This window comes from Enhydra lutris, unplaced genomic scaffold (genome assembly GCF_002288905.1).
Source record: "Enhydra lutris kenyoni isolate GAN:26980312 unplaced genomic scaffold, ASM228890v2 scaffoldscaffold20, whole genome shotgun sequence".
NCBI classification, from domain to species: Eukaryota; Metazoa; Chordata; class Mammalia; order Carnivora; family Mustelidae; genus Enhydra; species Enhydra lutris.
Genome location: NW_019154104.1, coordinates 23320674 through 23342086, shown reverse-complemented (window position 1 = coordinate 23342086; position 21413 = coordinate 23320674). Strand labels below are relative to the sequence as shown.

Genomic DNA, 21413 nt, shown 5'->3' with positions numbered 1-21413 from the left:
AAAGCCCAGAGATGTTCACAATTAAGTATGTTCAGAAAAATAAGGCGTCTTTGTTGTCTTACTTAACAAGGCCTCCTCCTGTTCTGGTGTTATCTGATCCTTCCCTCTTCCTTGCTCACCTCGCTCTGAAGGAAGGCCGTATAGCTTATTGGAGAAGATGCCAGTAAGGCTCATGTCCTGGCTCTGCTACTTTATTTGTGTGACTTTTGACAAAATAACCTGCTTCCCTGAGCATTAATTTCCTTGCCTACAAAATGGATATAATATCTCCTTTCTAGGGTTGTTAGGAAGATTTGAGGAAGTACCACGAGTAAGTTGCTTAGGAGTTCGCCAGGCACAAAGTTAGGTGCTCAGTAAATGATAGCTCCGCTTTCCCCAGAAATCGTAGCCAGTGGCCAGTCTGGGCAGTTTGTCTCTTAGATATTTATAGATGGTGTCACCTATCCCCCAGCCCCTGTGCTACAGCCTTTGTTCAGGTTCCTAACTGTGCTCGTGCCTCTACCCTTACTCCCATTCTGGCGTTTACACCAGGGCTCAGCACACGTTTTTCTTGGAGGGCCGTTATGTAGATATTTTAGGCTTTGATGGCTCTGCAGTCCCCATCGCAGCTACTCAACTGTGCCATCAGAAGCAGCCACAGACGCTACCGAAACAAGTGGGTGTAGCTGTGTGTCAGTAAAACTTTATTTACAAACCAGGAAGCAGGATAGATTCATCCTCCGGGCTGTAGTTTGCCAACCCCTGCTTTACCCTGCTCTCAGAGTATGCTGACTACCTCACTGCTCTGCTCTCATCCTGTCATTCCCCTGCACAGGCAACTCCCGGTTGTACCCAAAATACAGTGTCAGTTCTTACCGTGACATGCAGGGTCATTCGTGATCTGCTCCGACCCATCTTTCTCACCTTCTCTCTTCATACTCTTCCTGCTTGTACCTTTGAACCCTCAGCTACTAGTGTGGCCGGCTGCTCGTGCCATGCTGTGTCACCTGCCTGTTTGACACGTGCCTGGTCCTTCTGCTTGAGACACATGCTTTCACTCTACATTCTTTACCTGCCTGGTTTTCTCCTTTTTCCAGACTCCACTCAGGGTTCCCCTTCTCTAGACAGCATATAAATTACTGTTCCCAGGAAATTAAAAAGCTATCAACAAATGTACGAGAAGATTCTAATGCAGAACACATGCTCGCTTTCTTGTGCTCCGTGGCTGGTCTTGCATGCAGCTCCGGTATATTTGCGAACCAACGTTTTCTTCTTTCAGTTCCTCGTCTCCTCATTATGAAAGACATGGTCAGACGTCTGCAGGAGCTGCGGCACACCGAGCAAGTGCAGAGAGCCTACGCACTCAACTGTGGGGAAGGTGCCACGGTCAGCTACGAAATTCAAATTCGAGTCTTAAGAGAGTTTGGTCTCGCGGACGCTGCCGCCGAGCTCTTGCAGGTGGGGATGGCATTTGACTAGGTGAGATAGGAACCTTGATCATCACGCAGACAGGATTTCAGATCTCTCAGGGAGCCCTCGCGGCGTGCGTCTGTTTCTCAGTGCATTCCCTTTTGCTGCCTCGAGGGTCTGTGATAGCTGGAAGTCCTGTCCGCTGCACTCCATCTCCACAGACCCCCACCCCGCCCCCAGTAGAGGCTGTGTGCGGGGTAGACGGAGCACACAGACTCTGGAGGGAGAGTTGAATTTACCTCTTGGCTCTGCTGCTTATCAGTGAGTTAACTTGGGCCAACCACTCCGAGTACCCGTTTCTGTACCAGCAGAGTGGATGTTGTGAAGATAAGAGGTGCCGTGGGGAAGCAGCTGTCTCTTGTGCCTAACAAGCCCACTGAAAGTTCACAGTGTGCATCCCCATCAAAGGTGAAAGAGGAAGTAGAAAATTCTGACCCTCCACTGCTCTCTGTCCCTCTTTGGGTCTCTAGATTTCAGGTTTTGGACTACGACCGGACTTGACATATCTGCCAGATGCCCCTCTGCTTCTTCTCTCCTCCTCCAGATGATAAAACATTTTTTGCATGATGTTACAAATCCTGTAAGCATGAGAATCAGGGAGTGAATGCTTTTTTTTTAACAAGCAGGGGAAAAAACTCCTTTCTTACCAAGTACCAGAGCTGTAGCATTGGTTTTGCAATGAAGGAAGAACGTGTAAAGTAGTCCGTTCACAGACGCGAAATCAGAGCCTAAAATAAAATTTAATTTTGTCTGGTCAAGTGATTGAGTTTTTTTTGCCACCGACTCCAGGCTTGTTTAGCCTGAGTCTTCAAAGGGGAGAGCGGTGTGGTGTCGGCAGGGCAGCAGGCTGGTTCTGATTTTAATTTTTTTGCCGTGGTTTCCATCCCTGAAATAGAGTCTTGTTTTCTATTCATTTCTTGCCCTTTTGCCATGCTAAATTGTATCTTCGTTTGACATCTTAACATGTATAAAAGTGTGCTGTAAGTATTCTTATATAATGTTTATCAAAATACTTATCATACTGAGTTACATGTAACAGGAAAGGATTGAGTATTTTACAGTTTTTATTTCAGACAGAGTATAGATGTTGCGTCAGAAAATTCAAGGAGGATCCTCACTTGTATGCCCTTTCTTCCTTTGGCACTTAATTTTATTTTCTCCGCAAAGACACATTTGAATTAGGTTTTATTTCCTGCTTTTGCATTATCACATAATCTTGCAAGAGATTACCGGCCTGCTTGCTGGAATATTTAGTTACGCAGCTCTCCTTGGTAGCCCTGTGAGAGGCTGGAGAGCCTCCACTACATCCTTTTGTGCTTTTATTAAAGTAATTTTTTCTTGGGCTTCTGGCCTAGAGGAATATATTGTGCCTTTTACTCTTGTTGAATGTGGTTTTCTTAGGATCTCACTTAATGCTCTCAGCCTCTAAATTTCTATCTAGGAAATTTGCTAATGTCCTTTTTGTTTGTTTGTTTGTTTGTTTGTTTTAAATCTTTCTTAGAATCCTCACAAGTTCTTTCCGGATGAACGTTTCGGGGATGAAAGTCCACTCTTGACAATGAGACAATCTGGGAGATGTCGTGTTAACAGTACCCCCACTGCGGAAACCATGTTTACAGACCTGGACTCCTTTGTGGCCTTCCATCCACCCTTGCCGCCCCCACCACCTCCATACCATCCCCCAGCCACCCCAATCCATAACCAGCTCAAAACAGGCTGGAAACAAAGACCTCCCAGCCAGCACCCTTCACGTTCGTTCTCCTATCCCTGTAATCATTCCCTGTTTCACTCCAGAACGGCCCCTAAAGCCGGCCCCCCTCCAGTCTACTTGCCAGGTGTCAAAGCAGCAGCTCCTGATTGTGCCAACACCGCAGGACTGGGGAGACCGACCGTGGCCGTGGCCACTGCCGCCGCCCCTTCGGCAGCAGCAGCGTGTGAGAAACAAGTGGTAAGTTTGCACGTCACTAATTTACCTAAAATGTTCCTGGAATATTAGAAGCAATTTCCCTGACCCCAGGAGCCCTGCGGGGACTCAGCAGTGCCCAGGAGTGTTACCGACAAGCTGGAAGCTTAGACTGCGTGGCTGTGGAAAAGAGAGAGAAGGAAAGTGGAGCAGTGAGGGCTCTGGGAAGACACGGGGTATGCGTCGGGGGTAGTTGGTACCTTCCTTGTCTTCGTATTCATTGCAGATACTCGGAAAGGGTGGCATCAGTGGGCAGTGCCCGTGGATGTTGGCAGTTTTGTGATGCTCCGTTCAAGCACATGTCTAGAATCTGCCCTCATTTCTGTAGAGTCTACTCTTCTACCAAGTGCTTTGATGGGCCGGGAAGGGGACGTTAGTTCCAGCTGTGTATACTGTCGGGAGCAGTGGCGGAAGACTCCCCATTCAGAAAGTGGACAGATGATCCGGCCCTATGCCTGGCAAGCTGCTGCACGAGAGCACCCGTCTGACTGGGAGGCGCAGCAGCTGGCGTCGGTAGCTAGTAAACTAAGGAAGAACTCCTGGGTCGAGTTTGCCTTGTATTAGAGGTTGAATTTCTGTTTATATAATACCTTTGGGGGAAAAAATACAGTAGTGATATTTTTTTTTTAAGATTTTTATTTATTTATTTGACAGACAGATCTCAAGTAGGCAGAGAGGCAGGCAGAGAGAGAGAGAGAGAGGAGGAAGCAGGCTCCACGCTGAGCAGAGAGCCCGATGTGGGGCTCGATCCCAGGACCCTGGGATCATGACCCGAGCAGAAGGCAGAGGCTTTAATCCACTGAGCCACTCAGGCGCCCCAACGGTAGTGATTTTTAAGCCTTCCTGCTCGTTCACACATTGTCAGTGGTCTTCAATAGAGAAGCAAACGAGGGACACCTGGGTGGCTCAGTTGGTTGGACGACTGCCTTCGGCTCAGGTCATGATCCCGGAGTTCCCGGATCGAGTCCCGCATCGGGCTCCCAGCTCCATGGGGAGTCTGCTTCTCCCTCTGACCTTCTCTTTGCTCATGCTCTCTCTCATTGTCTCTTTCTCAAATAAATAAATAAAATCTTTAAAAAAAAAAAAAAGAAAAGAAAAGCAAACAGTACATAGATTAGTTCAGGGGATCTTTATTAAAATATGACTTTTTGGACACTGTGGACTAGTGTACCCCTGGGGTCAAATTATGATCCTTCCTTACCTTAGACCCTTCCACCCACTCTCCCTGCTGCCCCCCCCAGCCCCTTAAAAAAGAAAAAACAACAGAGATTGATAGTGTTTGATAGTCCACATTTCCATCCTATTGGCTTTGTTGTCAGTTCCACAGTTTCAAAAGTTCTACTACTTTTTATTTTAAATAAAATTTCCTTAAAGATAATTTATTTGTATGTTCATTGCAGTCTTTTTTTTTTTTTTTTAAAGATGTTATTTTTAAGTAATTTCTATACCCACCACAGGGCTTCAACTCATGACCCCCGAGATGAGGAGTCACACATTCCACCACCTAAGCCAGCCAGGCACCCCGTTATAGTCTTGATTATAATAATGAGAAATTGGAAACATCCTTAATGTCAGCAGTGGGAGAATGAGATAAATAAGCCATGATTCAGCAATACAATGCAATAGTATGCTGTAATTTAAATAGTAATCTCAAAATTTAGTGACAGGCTTACATATGTACTACATTTTATGAAAATTAATATATGAACAGAAGGAAAAAAAGTGAGAAAAATACCTCAAAATGTTAACAGTGATTATCTCAGTAGGGAAGATTAGTGGGTTTTTTGTTTGGTTTTGGGGGTTTTGGCCTTTATGATTTTATGCATTGTAACCATTCTTTTTTTTTTTTTTTTTTTTTAAGATTTTAAAAATGCATTTATTTTAGAGAGCATGCAAGCAAGCAGGGGAGTGGGGAGAAGCAGAGGGAGAGAGACAAGCAGGCTCCACGCTGAGCCCAACACAGGGCTTGATCCCATGACCCTGAGGTTACAACCTGAGCCATAATCAAAAGTCAGACCCTTAACTGACTGAGACACGCAGATACCTATATCGTGTTATTCTTAAAAATAAGCCTGTATTACTTTTATAATAAAGAAGCAAAACCAGTGAACATCATTTGTACAAAGAGGGAGTCCTGGGCCTTTTTTTTTTAACCTCCCTTCTCTTATCTCTGTTTGCAGTGTACACAACCTGTGCTAAATGATCTAATGCCAGACATCGCCATGGGTGTGTCCACACTGTCACTCAAGGACAGGAGGCTTCCAGAACTGGCTGTAGACACAGAACTAAGCCAGTCTGTTTCGGAAGTAGGACCAGCGCCTCCCCAGCATCTGTCATGTGTTCCACAGAGGCATACACACACGTCTCGGAAGAAACACACTCTGGAGCAAAAAGTCGATGCTCGAGAAAATCAGCAGGAATATCCGGATTTCTATGACTTCTCAAATGCTGCTTGCAGACCTTCGACGCCTGCTCCTGGCAGACGCACCCCTTCCCCTTCGCAAGGTGGATACTTCGGTCCCGATTTGTATAGCCACAGTAAGGCATCACCAAGTGGCTTAAAGTCAGCCTACCTGCCCAGCCAGACCTCTCCTAAAAAGCAGGAAGAAGCTAGGAGAGAATATCCACTTTCCCCTGACGGACATCCTCACAGACAAAAGAACGAGCCAATCCACCTTGACGTTGTTGAGCAATCGCCCCAGCGGTCAGACTTTCCGTTGGCAGCCCCGGAAAACGTTGGCAACGGTCCAGCCCATGTCAGGGGACGAACAGCAATAGAAACCGACTTGACTTTCGGGCTGACCCCCAACCGACCCTCACATCCCGCATGCAGCTCTGAAGCTCCGGAAGAGAGATCCGGTAGGAGACTGGCAGACAGCGAGTCCCTGGGCCTCGGAGCTCAGCGAAATACCGATTTAGAAAGGGAAGATTCGATAAGCAGGGGAAGGAGGTCCCCCAGCAAGCCAGACTTCCTCTACAAAAAGTCTGCCCTCTGAGAGCAACCTCCCAAGTCGTCTGTGCCTGAGATGTGAAACATCCCATTTTATGATGTAACCTGACAACTTAGAGACCAGTTTCTCGATGCCAGCTAACTCAGTTTCGCATTATTTTATTCTAGTTTTTGTATATACATGTTCATGAGGCGTGGCATGCTACGAGGGTTCTTTTGAATGGTGCATCTGTTTTGTGTTTGAGCAGTTGTGTGGGGAAGCATTTTTAAGAGCAAGCAAGCTGGCACTTTTTTTTCTTCTCTTTACAAATGATGGGATTTTTTTGCACTTGTACATTTATTTTGTCGGTATTGATTTTATATCAGTATGTCAAACTTTATTGCCACATTTAAAGGAACCGTATTTTCATACTTTTTTGCATTTTACCTTTCATCTACCAGTTTCCACGTGCATCGGACTGCACACTAAGATGTATTTTCTTATGAAATAGTTCTGTGCTTATTTTTTAATTATAGAAATTCCAAAGAACAGCACATCAAAATGCTCCTCTCTCTTCGGTAATTGTTTTAGTTCAGAAATCTTCCTGCTCGATCTCCATTAAGTCTAATATCATTCTTCCTTAACAAGTCTTGGGAGCTGGTCTTCATTCCTCCAGCGGGAGTCCGGTCAGGATCCTGACATGTTCTGGTTCGGTAAAGAACTGAAAGGAGCAAAGCCTTTTGTGCCCAGGCTGAAGCTGTAGCTTTGTTCGGTGTGTGGGCACCGTCAGAATCCTGCCAATGCTGGTAGCGTGCGTTAGCGTAGAACTAGATGAGGTCCTCGAGACATTGGATTTCTTGGAATCCTGAGGCGGCAGAAACAGCAAAGTAACCTAAAGATTGCCCGATGGGATTTCTGGTTCTGAGCGTCGACTCTCCAGCTGAGACGGGAAATGACTGTTTGCTGCCTTCAGCTGTCTTGCTCTCTGTGGGGAAAAAAAAAAACAAAAGGGCTTCAGTCTTACGGATGTCATTTGGTGTTTGTAAGCCTGTGTTTTCTTTTAAATGTTTTTCAAAGTTTGTCTGAATTTTGGTGTCCTAAAAGTGTTGTAGAACGCATAATCCTTTGTCACCAAAAAAGAAAAAGAAACCTTTTTTTTTTCCCAGTGAAACACTACATGTCCTACTTGAACTCCACTGGGGACGCTGGTTTGGGATTTTACTGAACCACTGAGCACATGGGATCTTTTAAGGTCCTCTCCCTTGGAAGGGCAATGTGTGAGCTAAGGACTGTTTTTTTTTTTCTTACTCTCCAATGTAAATATATTAGTATTTGAGTTTTTAAATCACTTCAACATTATTTGAACATTCACTTTGTATTTTTACAAACACATACACACACAGCCGTAGCACTTAGAAGAAAAGGGCCTTGCCGAGCCTTCCCTCTTGTGAAGGATGTCCGGGAGCCTCTTTTCTGTGTCTGTATATATATATAAAACTATGACTCACTCACACTCACTCGAAAACTATGCAGGGCTCGGGAGCCTTCACAAGCTACCATATAAATGAATTACATGCACTTTTGAGTAAAGAGGTTTCTATTGGGCGCCAACAACTGATTTCTCCCGTAGCTGTAGTTTCTCTTTACAGTCTTTCTTACTTTACCCTGTGGATATACACTCAGGAATAATCGGACATTTAAAAAAATCCTAACAGTAGGTAGTCTCAGAGACGGGGAACACGTCAGTCTGTCTCCATACACCGGCCCACCCCTGCCCCGCGCTCTGCCTGCCTAGTTAGCTGCTGCTCGAGTGTTCGTCGGCGCTGGTGGTGTTGCGCGCTGAGCTCCAGGCCTCCCAGGGCGAATGCTCGTCCCCTGGGAGGTCGGCTGGCATCGCCTTTGAGGCTCCTTTTTTTTAAGATAGAAAAACATAGGACTCTGTGCTCATTTTTAGGAGGTTTGACTCTTTATAATAGATGATGGTGTCTTTTGAAGCCAACTTCAGTCGCTCTCTCTCTTCAGAAACAAAAATTGTTAATTCCATCATATTCCTCCCTGTGTATTTATATACATGTATCGACAGGAATTATTTTGATATGGTTCTAAATTTCTATTCTGAATTCAGGCTGTACTGTGCTGGTACTGGAAATAAGGGTGAGTAGAGCTGATTTGGGTGGGAAAAAGCTTTCTCATCTCTGACCTGTATTTTTTAAAATGTCAGACAAGAGCTGTTTGATGTCATTTTCCTGAAAACTTATTAAATACTCTTTCATATCCCCAAACATAAAAATAAGTGGCCACTGTTCCTAACTAACTGATGAAGTTTGCTTTTAAGAATTTAGTAGCTGATCTGACTAAAGTGTGTATAGAGAGGAACTTGGTTTAATCTGTGGGGTGGTGGGCTGGTGTGACCTGCAGAGGGTGAGCAGGTGTGGCTTGTGCGTGCCAGGGTAGGCGTCAGTGGCCTTCGGCTGGATCTTGTGAAGTGTGGTGGCTAGGGTAGAGTGAATCGCTGTGTGCCTCTGCCTTTGGAACCCACCTCTCCGACCTTCTGAAGTGCTTATTGGGCATTAAAATTCTGTTAATGCTGTGCTAACATAAATGTGAAGTCTGAGTAAGATTGGTCTTAGGGGAAAAAAAGGTATGTGTAATATAAAATTTAGGCCCCAGGACCTGGCATTTCACTTGGTTTAGAAATTTCATGAGAACCAAATCTCCAAATACCAGATCTCCTCTCGAGGCCACAGACAATCAGGCCGTGAGACAATCGCCACCTTCGGTGCCCACCATGCCGCGGTTTAGAGAATTACCGTTTCGCTCCTGGAGCGGGAAGAGAAGATCCACGTTTCTTCAAGATGCTGGTGGTCCTCTTCTTATATTTTTGTTTTAGTTTTGTGATTTTGGTGGATAAGTTAAGTTCAGAGTCACCTGTGACTCAAAAAGAAATAGCATGAAAGGCAAAAACTATCAGTGAAAAGCAGCTTTTTCCGTTTTCCACGCACCATGGCCTTCCTCCCGTGCCCCATTAGCTCCTTCTAGGCACACGCCCCTAGACCTAAGCTCTCCTGGCATTTCCAGAACCAGTTGGATTTTAAGGATTTTTAACAAGTTCTTTATATTTGAATCTTTTTGTAGAGCTCTCTGTGAAACCTTACCTAATTCTTGATTTTACATCCTCAACAAGTCTTATTACTATAATTGCCACCTCGTATTGGGTTTTCTCTTGACTGGTTGGTCACATCCTGGCAGCGGGCAGCCCTTGTCCATGTGAACGTGGGTGATGCTGCAGAGCGTGACGAGGGGTGGCGGGGGCCACGGGGGCTCACGGCTGACCTCGATGCGCGATGGTCTCTGCGGGGGAAGGGGGAACACTTCTCGGTTACTACACAGCAAAATAGGGATTTTCTTGTGTAATCTGCCTTTCAGGGGGAAACGTGTTTCATGAAGCACTTGTTTTGCAGTTCTGAAGCATTCGTGTTTTTACCTTAGGAACAAACTCAAAGGGAAGTGTTTATTTGACTTCTTTTTTTTTTTTTTTTTTTTTTTAATTATTATTTGGTTGACTTTCAGCTTTCTGTTGAAAGTTACTATTAAAGCAGCAGTGATGGGTGCTATTCCCGGTTCTGCAATGGTTTACTTTGTCTACTAAGTGGTTTACTTTCAAACCTCATCACACATAACCTGACTAAAAGCGTTACGTCACACACTAAAAGGTATTTTACTATTTTCCATTAACACTGTTGTATGAACGATGTTTTATGAAATGTTAAGTTGTCCTTTTGTCCTATAGATTGCAATAGCTGTTATGTAATTGTTTTATTGGCAAGTCTTGGGATTTCTTTTTTTCCTTCAGAAAACCCTCAAGACCACGTGTCAATCTTCCACATTCTTCTGAATATTATTATAATGCTGTGGCTATTTCTGTAGAAAGAGTCTTTGCAAGTGTGTGTCTTGAAAATAACCTCTCGTGTTTGTGTGTTTACGTGGGTTCTAAGAGACACGATAAGCTCTGGAAGCTTCATGATGTACCTCCACGTGACTGTGTATCTGGGTTCCATGGGCAGGTGGTATGGAACCCTGCTCTTAGATGAGGTGGCTGAAAGATAACGTTCCCTGAACCCCACTTGCTGTTTGTGTACCACATCTGTCCGCAGAGAGGTGGTATCTTATACAACACTGCATTTCTTGTGGTTGTGCTGTTACTGGTATAAAGTCAAGTGCCTTCAATGCTAAAGGCTCAGAAATTTTTCTTAAACTGATTTCATGTCCTATGCAAGTGTTTTCTACAACCTGCATAACCAGTACTTTGTAAAACTTGTTTACGCTTCAATTGTACATAGTGTTTTTTAAAGAAATATATAGTATTTTTATTTAGGTACCTCCAAACTTGAATTCGTCTGTGTGAAGCATTGTAAAACGATACATTTCTCTTTTGAGTATCATTACGGTTGTACAAAGGTTTCCACTGGTTCTATTTTTCTACTGTTACTGATAAGCATGTAGCACTGACTTTATCCTACATATAGTTGGCGTTTCCAATAAATGGCTTGTATAGAACCTGCTGAGTTGGATATAGTCTGTTTCAGCCCTAGAGCATGCAGTCCTCGATTATAGAGGTGATTGTATTCCGTAAGGGAGGAATTCTACGTGAACTTCCCCATGGTTCCAGGATTCAGTTAACCAGGGACTGTTTAAAATTATTATGGTTTTCTTGGAAATACCACATTTTCATCTAAATCAGGTTCGTTCTTCTCTACTATTTTCTATTATTTCACTAGAACACTTCTGAGAGATTTACAGATTTTATCCAGGAGTTACTTACTGGAGTCTCCAAAGGGAGTTCGGCATCCCGCCCACGTGGACCCACCCTGAAGGGTGCCAGGCGCTGGGGTCGGGCTGCGAGGGACCCAGATGCGCCCCAAGATTCACAGGTCTCCATGTGTCTGAGCTCTTTTCCTCTTTCACACTCAGTCTTGTTCATTCAGTTTGGGAGGGTAAGGGAGTCATGATCTAGTCTAGGTTTCTGAAAAAAACGTGCAAAATAGAAAGTTTTCTAATTTCCATGTTTTCAATTGCTGTAAAATCATTATCATTTTTTTTATTTTAATCATTTCACTAATTAGTTCCATTCTAGCCTTTCCCCCTCATGTCTCACTAAGGTGATTCTCCATATTTTGTAACCATCTTGGGTTTAACTGTGGACTCTCAAGATTTAAAAATCTAAGGGTTTTTTTTTTTTTTTAAGGATTTTATTTATTTATTTCAGAGAGAGAGCATGAGAGGGGAGAGGGTCAGAGGGAGAAACAGACCCCCCCCCCCCCCACTGAGCAGGGAGCCCGTCAATCCCAGGATTCTGGGGTCATGAGCTGAGCCGAAGGTAGTCGCCCAACAAACTGAGCCACCCAGGCACCCTAACGGTTTTTTTGTATGTGAGCTTCTTAAAACCCTGAAAAAGAAAATTGAGTAAGTCAGTGTTCATTCCTGCACTTGCAGGTGACCCCTGGGACGGTGGGTGCAGGCCAGCTCCTCAGCCATGTCAGGCCTTACCTTTCCTCAATGCACTGAGGACTATTTCTTGGGTCCAGTCTTCCCAGCGGACAGAGCCAACGGGATATCGATTCTCAGAAACTCTGGACTCTCACCAGAAATGACTTTTGTCCCAGAAACAAAGCAGTACAGAGCAGTAGGAGGTTATCACGGGTAAGGGGAGGACTGGCTGGACATGGCCCAGGAATGAATAAGGGGAGAAATATATGCCAGATTCAATGCCACGCACTTTTTTTTTTCTTTCATCAATGAATTAGATAGTATTGCCTTTAATCCTGTGAATCACATGCTATTCTTAGTGCCGTTTTATCACAGGGGAGAAAACCAAAGCACAGAGAGACATCAAGTACCATGTCCAAGGTCGCGCACCCAATACGTCGGTAGAGCCTAGGCTCACACCCAGACAGTGTGGCTCCGGGGCCCGAGTTCTCAATCATGGAAGCTGTACTGCACCCCAGAAAGGTTGGTGGCCCAGGCAGGGGGGCACCATGTGCAGGGGTGGAGCTGGGCACAAGCACGACATTCGTTTGTTCTGCAAACATGTTTACATGTAGGAAGGAACTTCTGACGGCTCAGTCCTGGGGTGACCATACTGAACAAGACACAGTCCTGCGCTTAACAGTTTGAGGGTGTCGAAGGATAAAAGACACTGGGTTATGCCAGACATAAGGCGGTAGCTGACTATGTCTGGGATCGGGAAGACAATGTGGAAGGGACCTGCAGAGCGCAGGTCAAGGGAAAGTGAGATCCACAGGGCCGGGAGGCGGGGTTTCAAGGGAGGGCTTCCAGGAGGATGTGGAGCCCGAAGCAGGAGGAGCCCAGCACTGAGGAAACAAGTTCCCGGGAGTGAGGCGTGTCAGGCCCCCATAGAGTGGGCTGCAAGGTTTGATCCTAACAGCAATAGGAAGCTGCCCGAGTGAGCAGGGCCGGACGTGATCAGAGGTGTGTGTTCCGCGCTCCCGGACTGAGGGGGAGCTGCAGTGGATCGGGAGACCAGGCAGGAGGCTGGTGCAGCCTTCCGGAGAAGAGCCGCGACCGCCCACAGATGGCCAGGAGGCCTTCGAATGCGATTCTGAGGAAGGTGGGACAGCTACAGGCACCAGCCCCTGCTGGGCGCGGGAAAGGCAGAAGTCAGGTCTGCGGAAAGACGGGAGTTGAACGGTGGGCGTGTGCACTTGGCCATCCGGCGCCAGCTAGGAACTTGGGTATCGAAGCTGAGGGTGCTGGCGTGGAAAGCCTTGGGAGTAGACAGCGGGGCTTCGGGGGAAAGTTTGAGATGAAAAGAAGGCCTAGGAATCAATGTGGAGGGACTCCAACCCTTACAGTTCAGCTAGAGGCAGCCTCTGGCCAAGGCAGCCAACCAGGTAGAAGGAAGGCAGTGCGGGGCTCCCCGAAGGCCACCCCTTTAAAAGCGGGGACTATGATCTTCAGAATATAGAAGTGAAATACAAAACAACGCGTACGGCTGCTCCCACTGGTGGAGAAGACAAGGGAGGTCTGCAGTGCACTCTCGCAGACCTGCAGGCATCCCCGAGGACGCTCCCAGGACGGCCTCGAGGGGCACCGTCATCGGGTGGGCGGGGGCTTAACTGTACGTGTTTTGTCCCAGCTGTGTTTTCAAGGCACGTGCGCGTATTACCTTTTCAAGTTAATCACAGGTAAGAGATAAGGGACCAGTTCCACCCATCCTCAAAAGTTAAGCCAGAGGCTACTGCTCAGAGATTTGGGAAGATGGAGCCCAAAATATGCTTTGGGCTGGCGGCACGGAGGAGGACAGTGAGGGGCTGGCCCAGGCGGCTTGGCGGGGGACCTGGGAGAGAGGCTGGGACACATGAGAGGTGAGGCTCAGAGACAAGCCTGGGTGGCTCCCTTGGGGGAAGGGTTCAGGGGAGGGGGCTGGAGGGGCCGTGAGCTGTGGGGGGGCCTGGGACACTACTGAAGCTGGGTCTGTCCTCTTTACCAGCCGCCCTGTCTCTTCATCTGCGCTTGTGACGCTGGGTGCAGCCTGGCTGGGGCGTCCCCCCTACTCAGGACTGCTGACACCATCCATGTGGAAAGGCGGCCCAGCTCAGCAGAATTTGATCTTAAAAACACCCCCTTCCCGACCCAGCCGCTTGCTACGAGTGTTCAGTCGTTCATCCCAGAATCCTCGAGGGAACACCGGTGCGGGTGCCCCGTCCTAGCTATCAGAACCTACCGTCCCCCCCCCGCCCCCTTAACAGTACCAGGACGGGTGAACAGAGACATTTGGTCATTTCCAGTATTTGGTCATCACGTACAGAAAGACGGTAACGTGCTGCTTCTGCAGAAGTGACCTCAGGGTCCCCAGATCCTCCCTGTCACGTTTGCTCAGCTCGTCTGGGTTTGAAGGGCGCTCCCTTTGATGGAAAGGATGGAAGTGAGGTGCCTGGCTCTGCCCTCTGTCCCCTGCTAACCTTGCACTGTCCCTGCTCCAAACGCAGCCGAATGATAATGACTTTGGGATTTTTCATGGGCTTCACTTCGGTCACCTCCTGCCATGTTCCCCCATCTGTGTATTTCTGGCCCCTGGACCTCCTTCAACACGGAGCTGGCCGGCCCGCGTAGCCATGCGCATTTCCTCAGATGCCAGCCGGGAGCTTTGCATCTGCGCCGCCAGGGTGAAGATGTCCTCCTCTGAGGTCTCCGGCTGGGGGAGAGCCTGGGATCCGGGGCCAAGCATCACTTGTCTTTAAACTTTGGGGAATCTGCTGGGCTTCAGAGGGGATGAGGAAGCCGAAGCCAGGAAACCCGAGGGAAGAAGGGCTGGTGTTCCCGAGGAGGGGCTGCCTAGTGAGGACTGTCACCAGGGGACCAGGGACTAAGCACTAACCCTCGGGGTCCTCATCCTTAAATGGGGTGACAGCAGTTTACTCGAGCTCTCATGGTGGACTCTCTGCATTTTGCCTTGGATCCTGAAGGCGCCGTGAGCCAAAGCCATCTCGTTCCCATTCTCAGAGCAAGGGCTGCTGTGCAGCCGTGGGCAGCTCCCGCTGAAACCCTCACCCTTAAACTATTCAGCTACACAAATATCCTCCGCATCCAGAATCTTCTCTTGGATTCAGCCACCCTCTGTGTCTGAACTAAAAGTAGTTGTTCTTCCCATTTCTGCATATTCCAACAGATGAACCCAAACCCCTGAGACACCAGAGTGCCCCCATTTCCCACCACCCCGGGGCTGCCCAGACCTGGGTTCCTGCCCTGCTGAGACCTTGCACAGCCCTCAGGACCTTCTGCCATCCAGCCCTTCGGGTCCCATTGAATCCGTGACCCCAGCCGCTGGGCAGCCTGCCTGTGGTGTCCCACAGCCTCCCCCCACCCCCAACATCTTCCTCCTCCTCTTCCACCTCAGCAGGGTCCCAGCTCTCCTGATTCCCTGCAGCCTGCTGCCAAGAATGGGCTCCTTCTAGCACTTTCCATGGACTGAGGGTCAGGACGCATGGTGTGCGGCGGCCTCCCTCAGTAGCCCCTCCCACCATCTGCCTGTCCCACTCCCACCCCGGCACCCATCACCGCCGGCACTCCTCTCAGGCCCTGAGGCCTTGGTTCAGCCTCACTGCTGTCCTCAGCATCCATGTCATCGCCGTCTCCAGTTGCCTGCTCTGCCATTTCGCCACCCGGACCACGACACTCCTTCCCCTTGTCCCCAAAAGGGCTCACCTTTGAAATCCCCACCTCACTTCCTGCTCTCAAGCCGCCCTCTCCCCTGTCCAGGTCCTCCTGGATGCCCCTCCGGTGCCTTCTGGAACTCCGGCCTCTGACCTCCTTCCTCTCCACTCCTGGACAGCCCAACCTCCCTCAGGCGTCCACCTCCTCCCCTGGCGCACCTTGCCAGCTCGAGCCATAAGCAATGGGTATGTCCATGTCCTGCGGCTGGACCCAACCTTGGGGGACAACTGAAGACAATCACACAGCCACAGTACCCTTGGTCCCCAGGCTCAGCCTCGGCTTGCCCAGCCCTGTGAGTCAGCCCTTGCCTGCTGTCCCCAGGGCTATCCCCCTACCTTCCCTTCCCCCACCTTCCTGACGGGCCACCCTCCAGCTTCCTGCTGACTCCTTGGCCTGGTGGGCCAGATGCCCTCAGATGGACACTCCCTCAGCTGTGGTCTTGGACCAACACCCCTCCCACACCCTGTACCCCTCTGGTGCCAGGTGGTGACCTGACTCCCGCCCCCTTGGCTCCAGAGTCTACCCTATCCTGTCTCCTAGCAGCGCTCACTTGGTCAGGGATCCCCTCACCCTCTCTGGGCATCACCTCCTCATACCGCACTTAGTGCCTCCGTGTCTCCGACCTTTCGGCGCCGTCTCCCAGGCCGGTGTCCTCCAGCTCCAGCCCGCCTCCGCCTTGTGCTTCTGCTCCCCACCTTCCCGGCCACAGCCACCGGCCTCGCCTACCACACTTGGCCCCCAGCCACCTTCATGGCAATGAATGAAGGCGGGCACTGCCCACCTCGTTTCCCCCATGTGGAGGACACTTGGGAGCACTCTCCACTGTTGGGAGTTGGTGTTAGGGAACAGGCAGGCGGGACTCTGCCTACGGGCCCGCCTCTCCTCTCCTTCCTCTTTCTCGGGAACCAGCTACTCGAAGAGGTCAGAAACTCTCGAATGTCCTCTGCTGGTGAGGAAAGCCGAGCAGCAGGAGCCCCACTTGTTTGTCCTGCAGCTGGCTCCCTGCCAGCAGCTAAGTCTGGCCACTCCTGGAGTTCAGGGTTAGGAGCCCATGACCCCCCAGAAAAAGCCACGTTACCCAAGTCAGCTTTATGAGGAACGAGGGGATTAGGGTGAGGCAAAATCCCCCTACTTACCTCTTTGTCTCTTTCCTTAGTTGGCTTAGAGCTTGTCCGGATCTCAACAGACACTTCTCATCCTATGTGGCTTGGCCACATTGACCCCACGACACGCCTAGCTTCTGCGCCACAGCTCCAGGACCCCCTCCCACCGCCCTGGCGGCCTCTTGGCTTCCCGGTTCTTGGCTCTTCCTTTCAACCTTGGCATTCCCTGGCGTCCTGTCTCCTCTCTCTTCACATCCCTCCAGGGCAAGAGCTCACTCACGACCATGACTTCCGTGGCTAAGCAGGCTGATGACTCCCAGGGCAACCCCCCGCCCCCACCTTGACCCCTGGACCTCGGGCCCACCTCCTCTCTGACGCCCACCCAATGCAGCTCCTCCCTGTTCCCCCCAAACCTACCCTGTGCCCCCTCAGGACTCTCGGTCCCTCCCACACTCTGGCCCACTCCAAAGCCCTGGCCACTGGGTGACATGGAGGCCCGATGCCCACCATCTCCCACCAGGACTCCCGAGTCTCTGAGGGTGGACACCCTGGGCTTGGACCGATCCCGTGTCCCCACCCCCACACCCCACAAGCTCCAGCCAGCTCAGGCAGCCGCCCCCGGGCCCCCCAAGGACTAGGCTGGTGGTGTTGACACGCACTTCCGCCCTGCCTCCCAGGGGTCCCTTCTGCTCCCCCACTAGGAGCCCCAGGGCCGCTCATCAGTGCAGACACACTCAGGGTGCAGAGTGCCCAGCTGTGGAAACACGGTCCCCTAGATTCTGTGCAGCTGTGGGCTGCAAAGTTCCAAGGGCAGGAGGTGACAAAAACTGCCGCCCACGGAGAGGGGAGGACCAGGTAGGCGCTGCGTTGCTCTGTGTGGTACTCACTCAGGAACACTCACTGTGCACCCCTGCATGCCGGGTCAGGAGCTGGGGACAAAGTGGTGAATACTTGGGGGCCGGGGGATGGGGACATTTACTCTTCCTTCTTTCCTTCCTTCCTTTTTTAGAGAGAGAATGAGAGAACGAACCAGGGGTGGGGGGAGAGGGATAAGGAAAGAGGGGTGGGGGTCAGAGGGAGAGGATCTCAAGCAGACTCTGCACTGAGCCCAACGTGGGGCTCGATCTCACCACCCTGAGATCATGACCTGAGCTGAAATCAGGAGTCGAACATCCAACTGACTGGGCCACCCAGGCGCCTGCCCCATTTTCATGTTCAAAGTGCTTTCACCCTGATTATGTCATGGACTCAGCTTCCTCTATTAATAAAACTCACCAGGGGCACCTGCGTGGCTCAGTCAGTGAAGCGTCTGCCTTCAGCTCAGGTCATGATCCCAGGGTCTGGGGATCGAGCCCCACATTGGGCTCCCTGCTCAGCAGAGAATCTGCTTGTCCCTCTCCCCGTCCCCCTGCTTGTGCTCTCTCTCTGAAATAAGTAAATAGAATCTTAAAACAAAACAAAACAAAACAAAAAACACAAAAACTCACTGAATCAAATCCATAGAAAGGGGCCCAGGGTCCTGCCTCGCTCCTGAGTGACCTTGGGCTTGTCTCTGCTCCTCTACCTTGTTTTCTCACCGACCATGAGGCTGCCTTTGATCCTGAGTCACCTGGGCCAGCCATGGACCATCTGCATCTCAGAGCCTCAGTTCCTACATCTCAGAACAGGGAGGGGACACACTCATATTCTCAGGGTCACTGTGAGAGTGAAGTGCGATCACGTTCACAGAAGCTTCCAGCTCACGGCCGTGCTCAGTGCTGCTGGACACTAGCGAGCACACCCTGTCCACCTGTGGCACGATGGAGCTCCTGCCCTGGGCCAGGCGTTGAGTCAGGCTCCAGCATTTTATTAATGAGCTGGGAAGACAGTTCCTGACTCACAGGATTTATGGTTTAGCGAGGAGGGCAGATCCGAAACAAATAAATTCCCAACTAGATGACTGCTGTCCCCAGCTAAGGCCAGGACAACGTGAAATAGTGAATAGCGTCTCGGGTCTCCCTTTCTGCCACTGAGAGGTTGCCAAGGGAGGGGCCCCCTCAACCTAGGGGATGAAATGAGTGACTTGTGACTCCACAGTTTTTGTAAATAAACCTGTGGAAAAGGCGCATCTGTCATTCCAAAGTAGCTCCCTATTTTCCCAGTTGCTGCCATTTTACTAATAGCTCCAGGCCCAGAGCTGGATACAAAATGGTGGACTTGCGGGGGGTTGCTCTCCTGGGGAAGCCGAGAGAACCCTTCCCCACACACTGGACATGACTTGCCCACCCCCACCGGGGGCCCCCCGCGGGCCTCCCACAGTGGGACGTGTTATGCCCTGGGGCCAGAGAGAGCAGGACAGTAGGCAGGCCAGGCCACTGCTCATCCCAGGGTACGAGCTCCCAGGACCCTGCAGACCCCAGAGGCCTCCCTTGCTCCACAAAAGGGCATGGGGTAGAGTGAGACCAGCTAGAGGGTTGGTTGTTAGGAGGGTTAATTTTGTGTCAACTTGGCTGTGGGGCGTCCAGGCGCCTGGCCTCCGTGCTCTCCAAGTGTGAGGCCGCTTCCTGAGGCGGTTAGCACGAGAATGGAGGTGGCAGTCTGGCAGGTGGCCTTCCGCGGGGGGGGGGTCCCGGCACCGTCCCACCTGCTGACCTCCTGAAGAGAACAAAAAGGCAGAGGAAGGAATCACGGACTCTCCGCCCGGCCGTCCCAGCTGGCACCCGGATCTTCTCCTGAACTGGGCGAGTCCGTCGGGCCTTGGCGGCTGGTGGCATCACGGGCTCCCCTCCTTCTCGGCTGTTCGGGCGTGGACTGGAACTGCACCGTCAGCTTTCCGGGGCCTGCAGCTGACAGCAGATCGCAGGACTGCTCAGCCTCTGTTACTGTGGGGGACAACGCCTATGGTACACACGGGGTAACAGATGTCATATGTATGCACGTGTGTGTCTCCATACAGATGTGTGTCTATGTGCCATTGGTCCTGTTTCTCCAGAGGACCCTAACACAGGGACACAACTTTTCAATCTGGCTGCAGGTGAGCTGCATTGAGGAGCCTTCAGGCCCGAGGCAGAGGCAAGAGAGGGAAGCCAGGAGGCGGAGATGCTAGGAGGGCAAACAGAGTCGAAGGAGCCATGGGCCCCACAAAGGAGGAAAGATGGCTGAGGAGAAGCCCAGCTGGGAGTCTCCAGGTGGGGGCATCAGGGCAGGGCTGTTCGGCCAGGTGCCCAAGAGCGCCACGAACATCTCTCTCATTCCAGATGGAGGAATCCCTGAGAGAAGACCAAAGATGTGGATGGGAGGCCAATGGAAAAGTCGAGAAGCAACAGCTAGGCTTTTTGTTCAGGAAAATACATCAAGGACTGGGAGAAAGGGGTTGAGTGCCATGGGGGGCAGGGAGCATTCTGTCCCTTCAAGGGAACCACCGAAGTGTTCTCTGCTGCAGAAAAGTCTACTAGTTGCACAAGCTTCGGGCAAGGCTTAATCCCGTGGCTCCATGTCTGGATCACTGAATCTTTCTCTTCTCTTTGCCTTCCACAGTGTTGACCCCTCCAAAGGCTGACCCTTCCAGTGCTCACAAGATAAGGCCAGCAGCTGGGAGCGGTGGGGTCAGTGCCCCTCAAATCACGTGGCAGGGAAGGGGCAGGGCAGAGAGCGAACTGAAAGTTGGGGCACTGCCCCCAGCAGCACGGAGACGGGGGAACCCACTGGCCAAGACCGGCACGGGGCGCCTGTGAGGACCAGCCGTGAGGGAGGAGCTCCCGTCCTGACAGAAGGGGAGGCTGGGTGATTTCTCAGGTTCCTTCTGACCGAGGAATCCCGTAATTATAAGCAGGGGACACACACTATCTGACGCCCAGTGGTTCAGGGGGGCAAGAAGGGTACATCTGGCTTTGGCCCAGTGCCAAGTGCTACGTGCCTCCTCAGGCCAAGGCTTGCCTCCAGCAGCCACTACAAGGCGACCTGACTGGGAGACGGCCTCACTGGCCTCTGGGAACTGGGTTGGCTCCTCGTACTTCCCACATTCCCCAGACCACACTCTTCTTCACTGGGGAGCAGAAATAGGTCACCGTCAAGGTCCTTCAGTCCTTGGATTGCTGTCAATTTCCTCCCGCCCTAGTAGGGTCCTTTCATCCGGGAGCTGGGGGAGCTGCCGCTTTCTGGGCACTGTGGATTATGTAACCCTGAGTTTGCAGACCCGTGAGCAGCTTCGGGTCTATTCATAGACAGCATTTCATTCACCTGAGCTCAGCTCGCCATGCTGATGACCACGAGTCTGGATAATTCCCACAGCAGCAAGAGCTGGGATGAGGCCAAAGATGGGCCTCTGCGTTGGCTTTTGGGTTTGTTTTCATGTTTACCTTTGAAATGAGAGCTACAGTGTGGGCGGACCTCAACTTTGCCCCAGACTATGGGCTCCTGGCCTCTCTCCTTCCACACGGAGCAGTCCCTGAACACACTGCCTTCGGTCACAACCCAAGCCCTTTCCTTCGTCCTCCTGCTCATTGAGGCCCCAACAGGAATCAGGGACACCCCTCACAGGAGGGGTTCTAAAGCCAGCGGGGGCCCCTGCTGGCAGACCTCAGCTCAGGCCACATCTAGAACAGCAGGAGAGAAATTTCCCAGTCCCTCTGCCTGAGCAGGACGCCAGCTAGGGCGGGAATGGCTGCTAGATTCACACTCCGTTCATTTCCCTTATAACCGCAGGGGAGGGCACATTTAAATAGGACTAAGAACCACCTGTAACGCCATTATTTT

The 21413-nt window shown here is 50.6% G+C and overlaps 1 protein-coding gene across 1 annotated transcript in view; it reads left to right on the top strand.

Annotated features, from left to right (window-relative positions):
* LOC111148603 (BTB domain containing 7) overlaps positions 1 to 10899 on the top strand; it is a 51319-nt gene extending 40420 nt beyond the window's left edge. The window contains exons 8-10 of the mRNA XM_022505308.1: positions 1259 to 1437; positions 2951 to 3397; positions 5593 to 10899. Coding sequence (XP_022361016.1) covers positions 1259 to 1437; positions 2951 to 3397; positions 5593 to 6408 — 1442 coding nt within the window. The 3' untranslated portion in view covers positions 6409 to 10899. The remainder of the gene's footprint in view (positions 1 to 1258; positions 1438 to 2950; positions 3398 to 5592) is intronic.
* The last annotated feature ends 10514 nt before the right edge of the window (positions 10900 to 21413 follow it).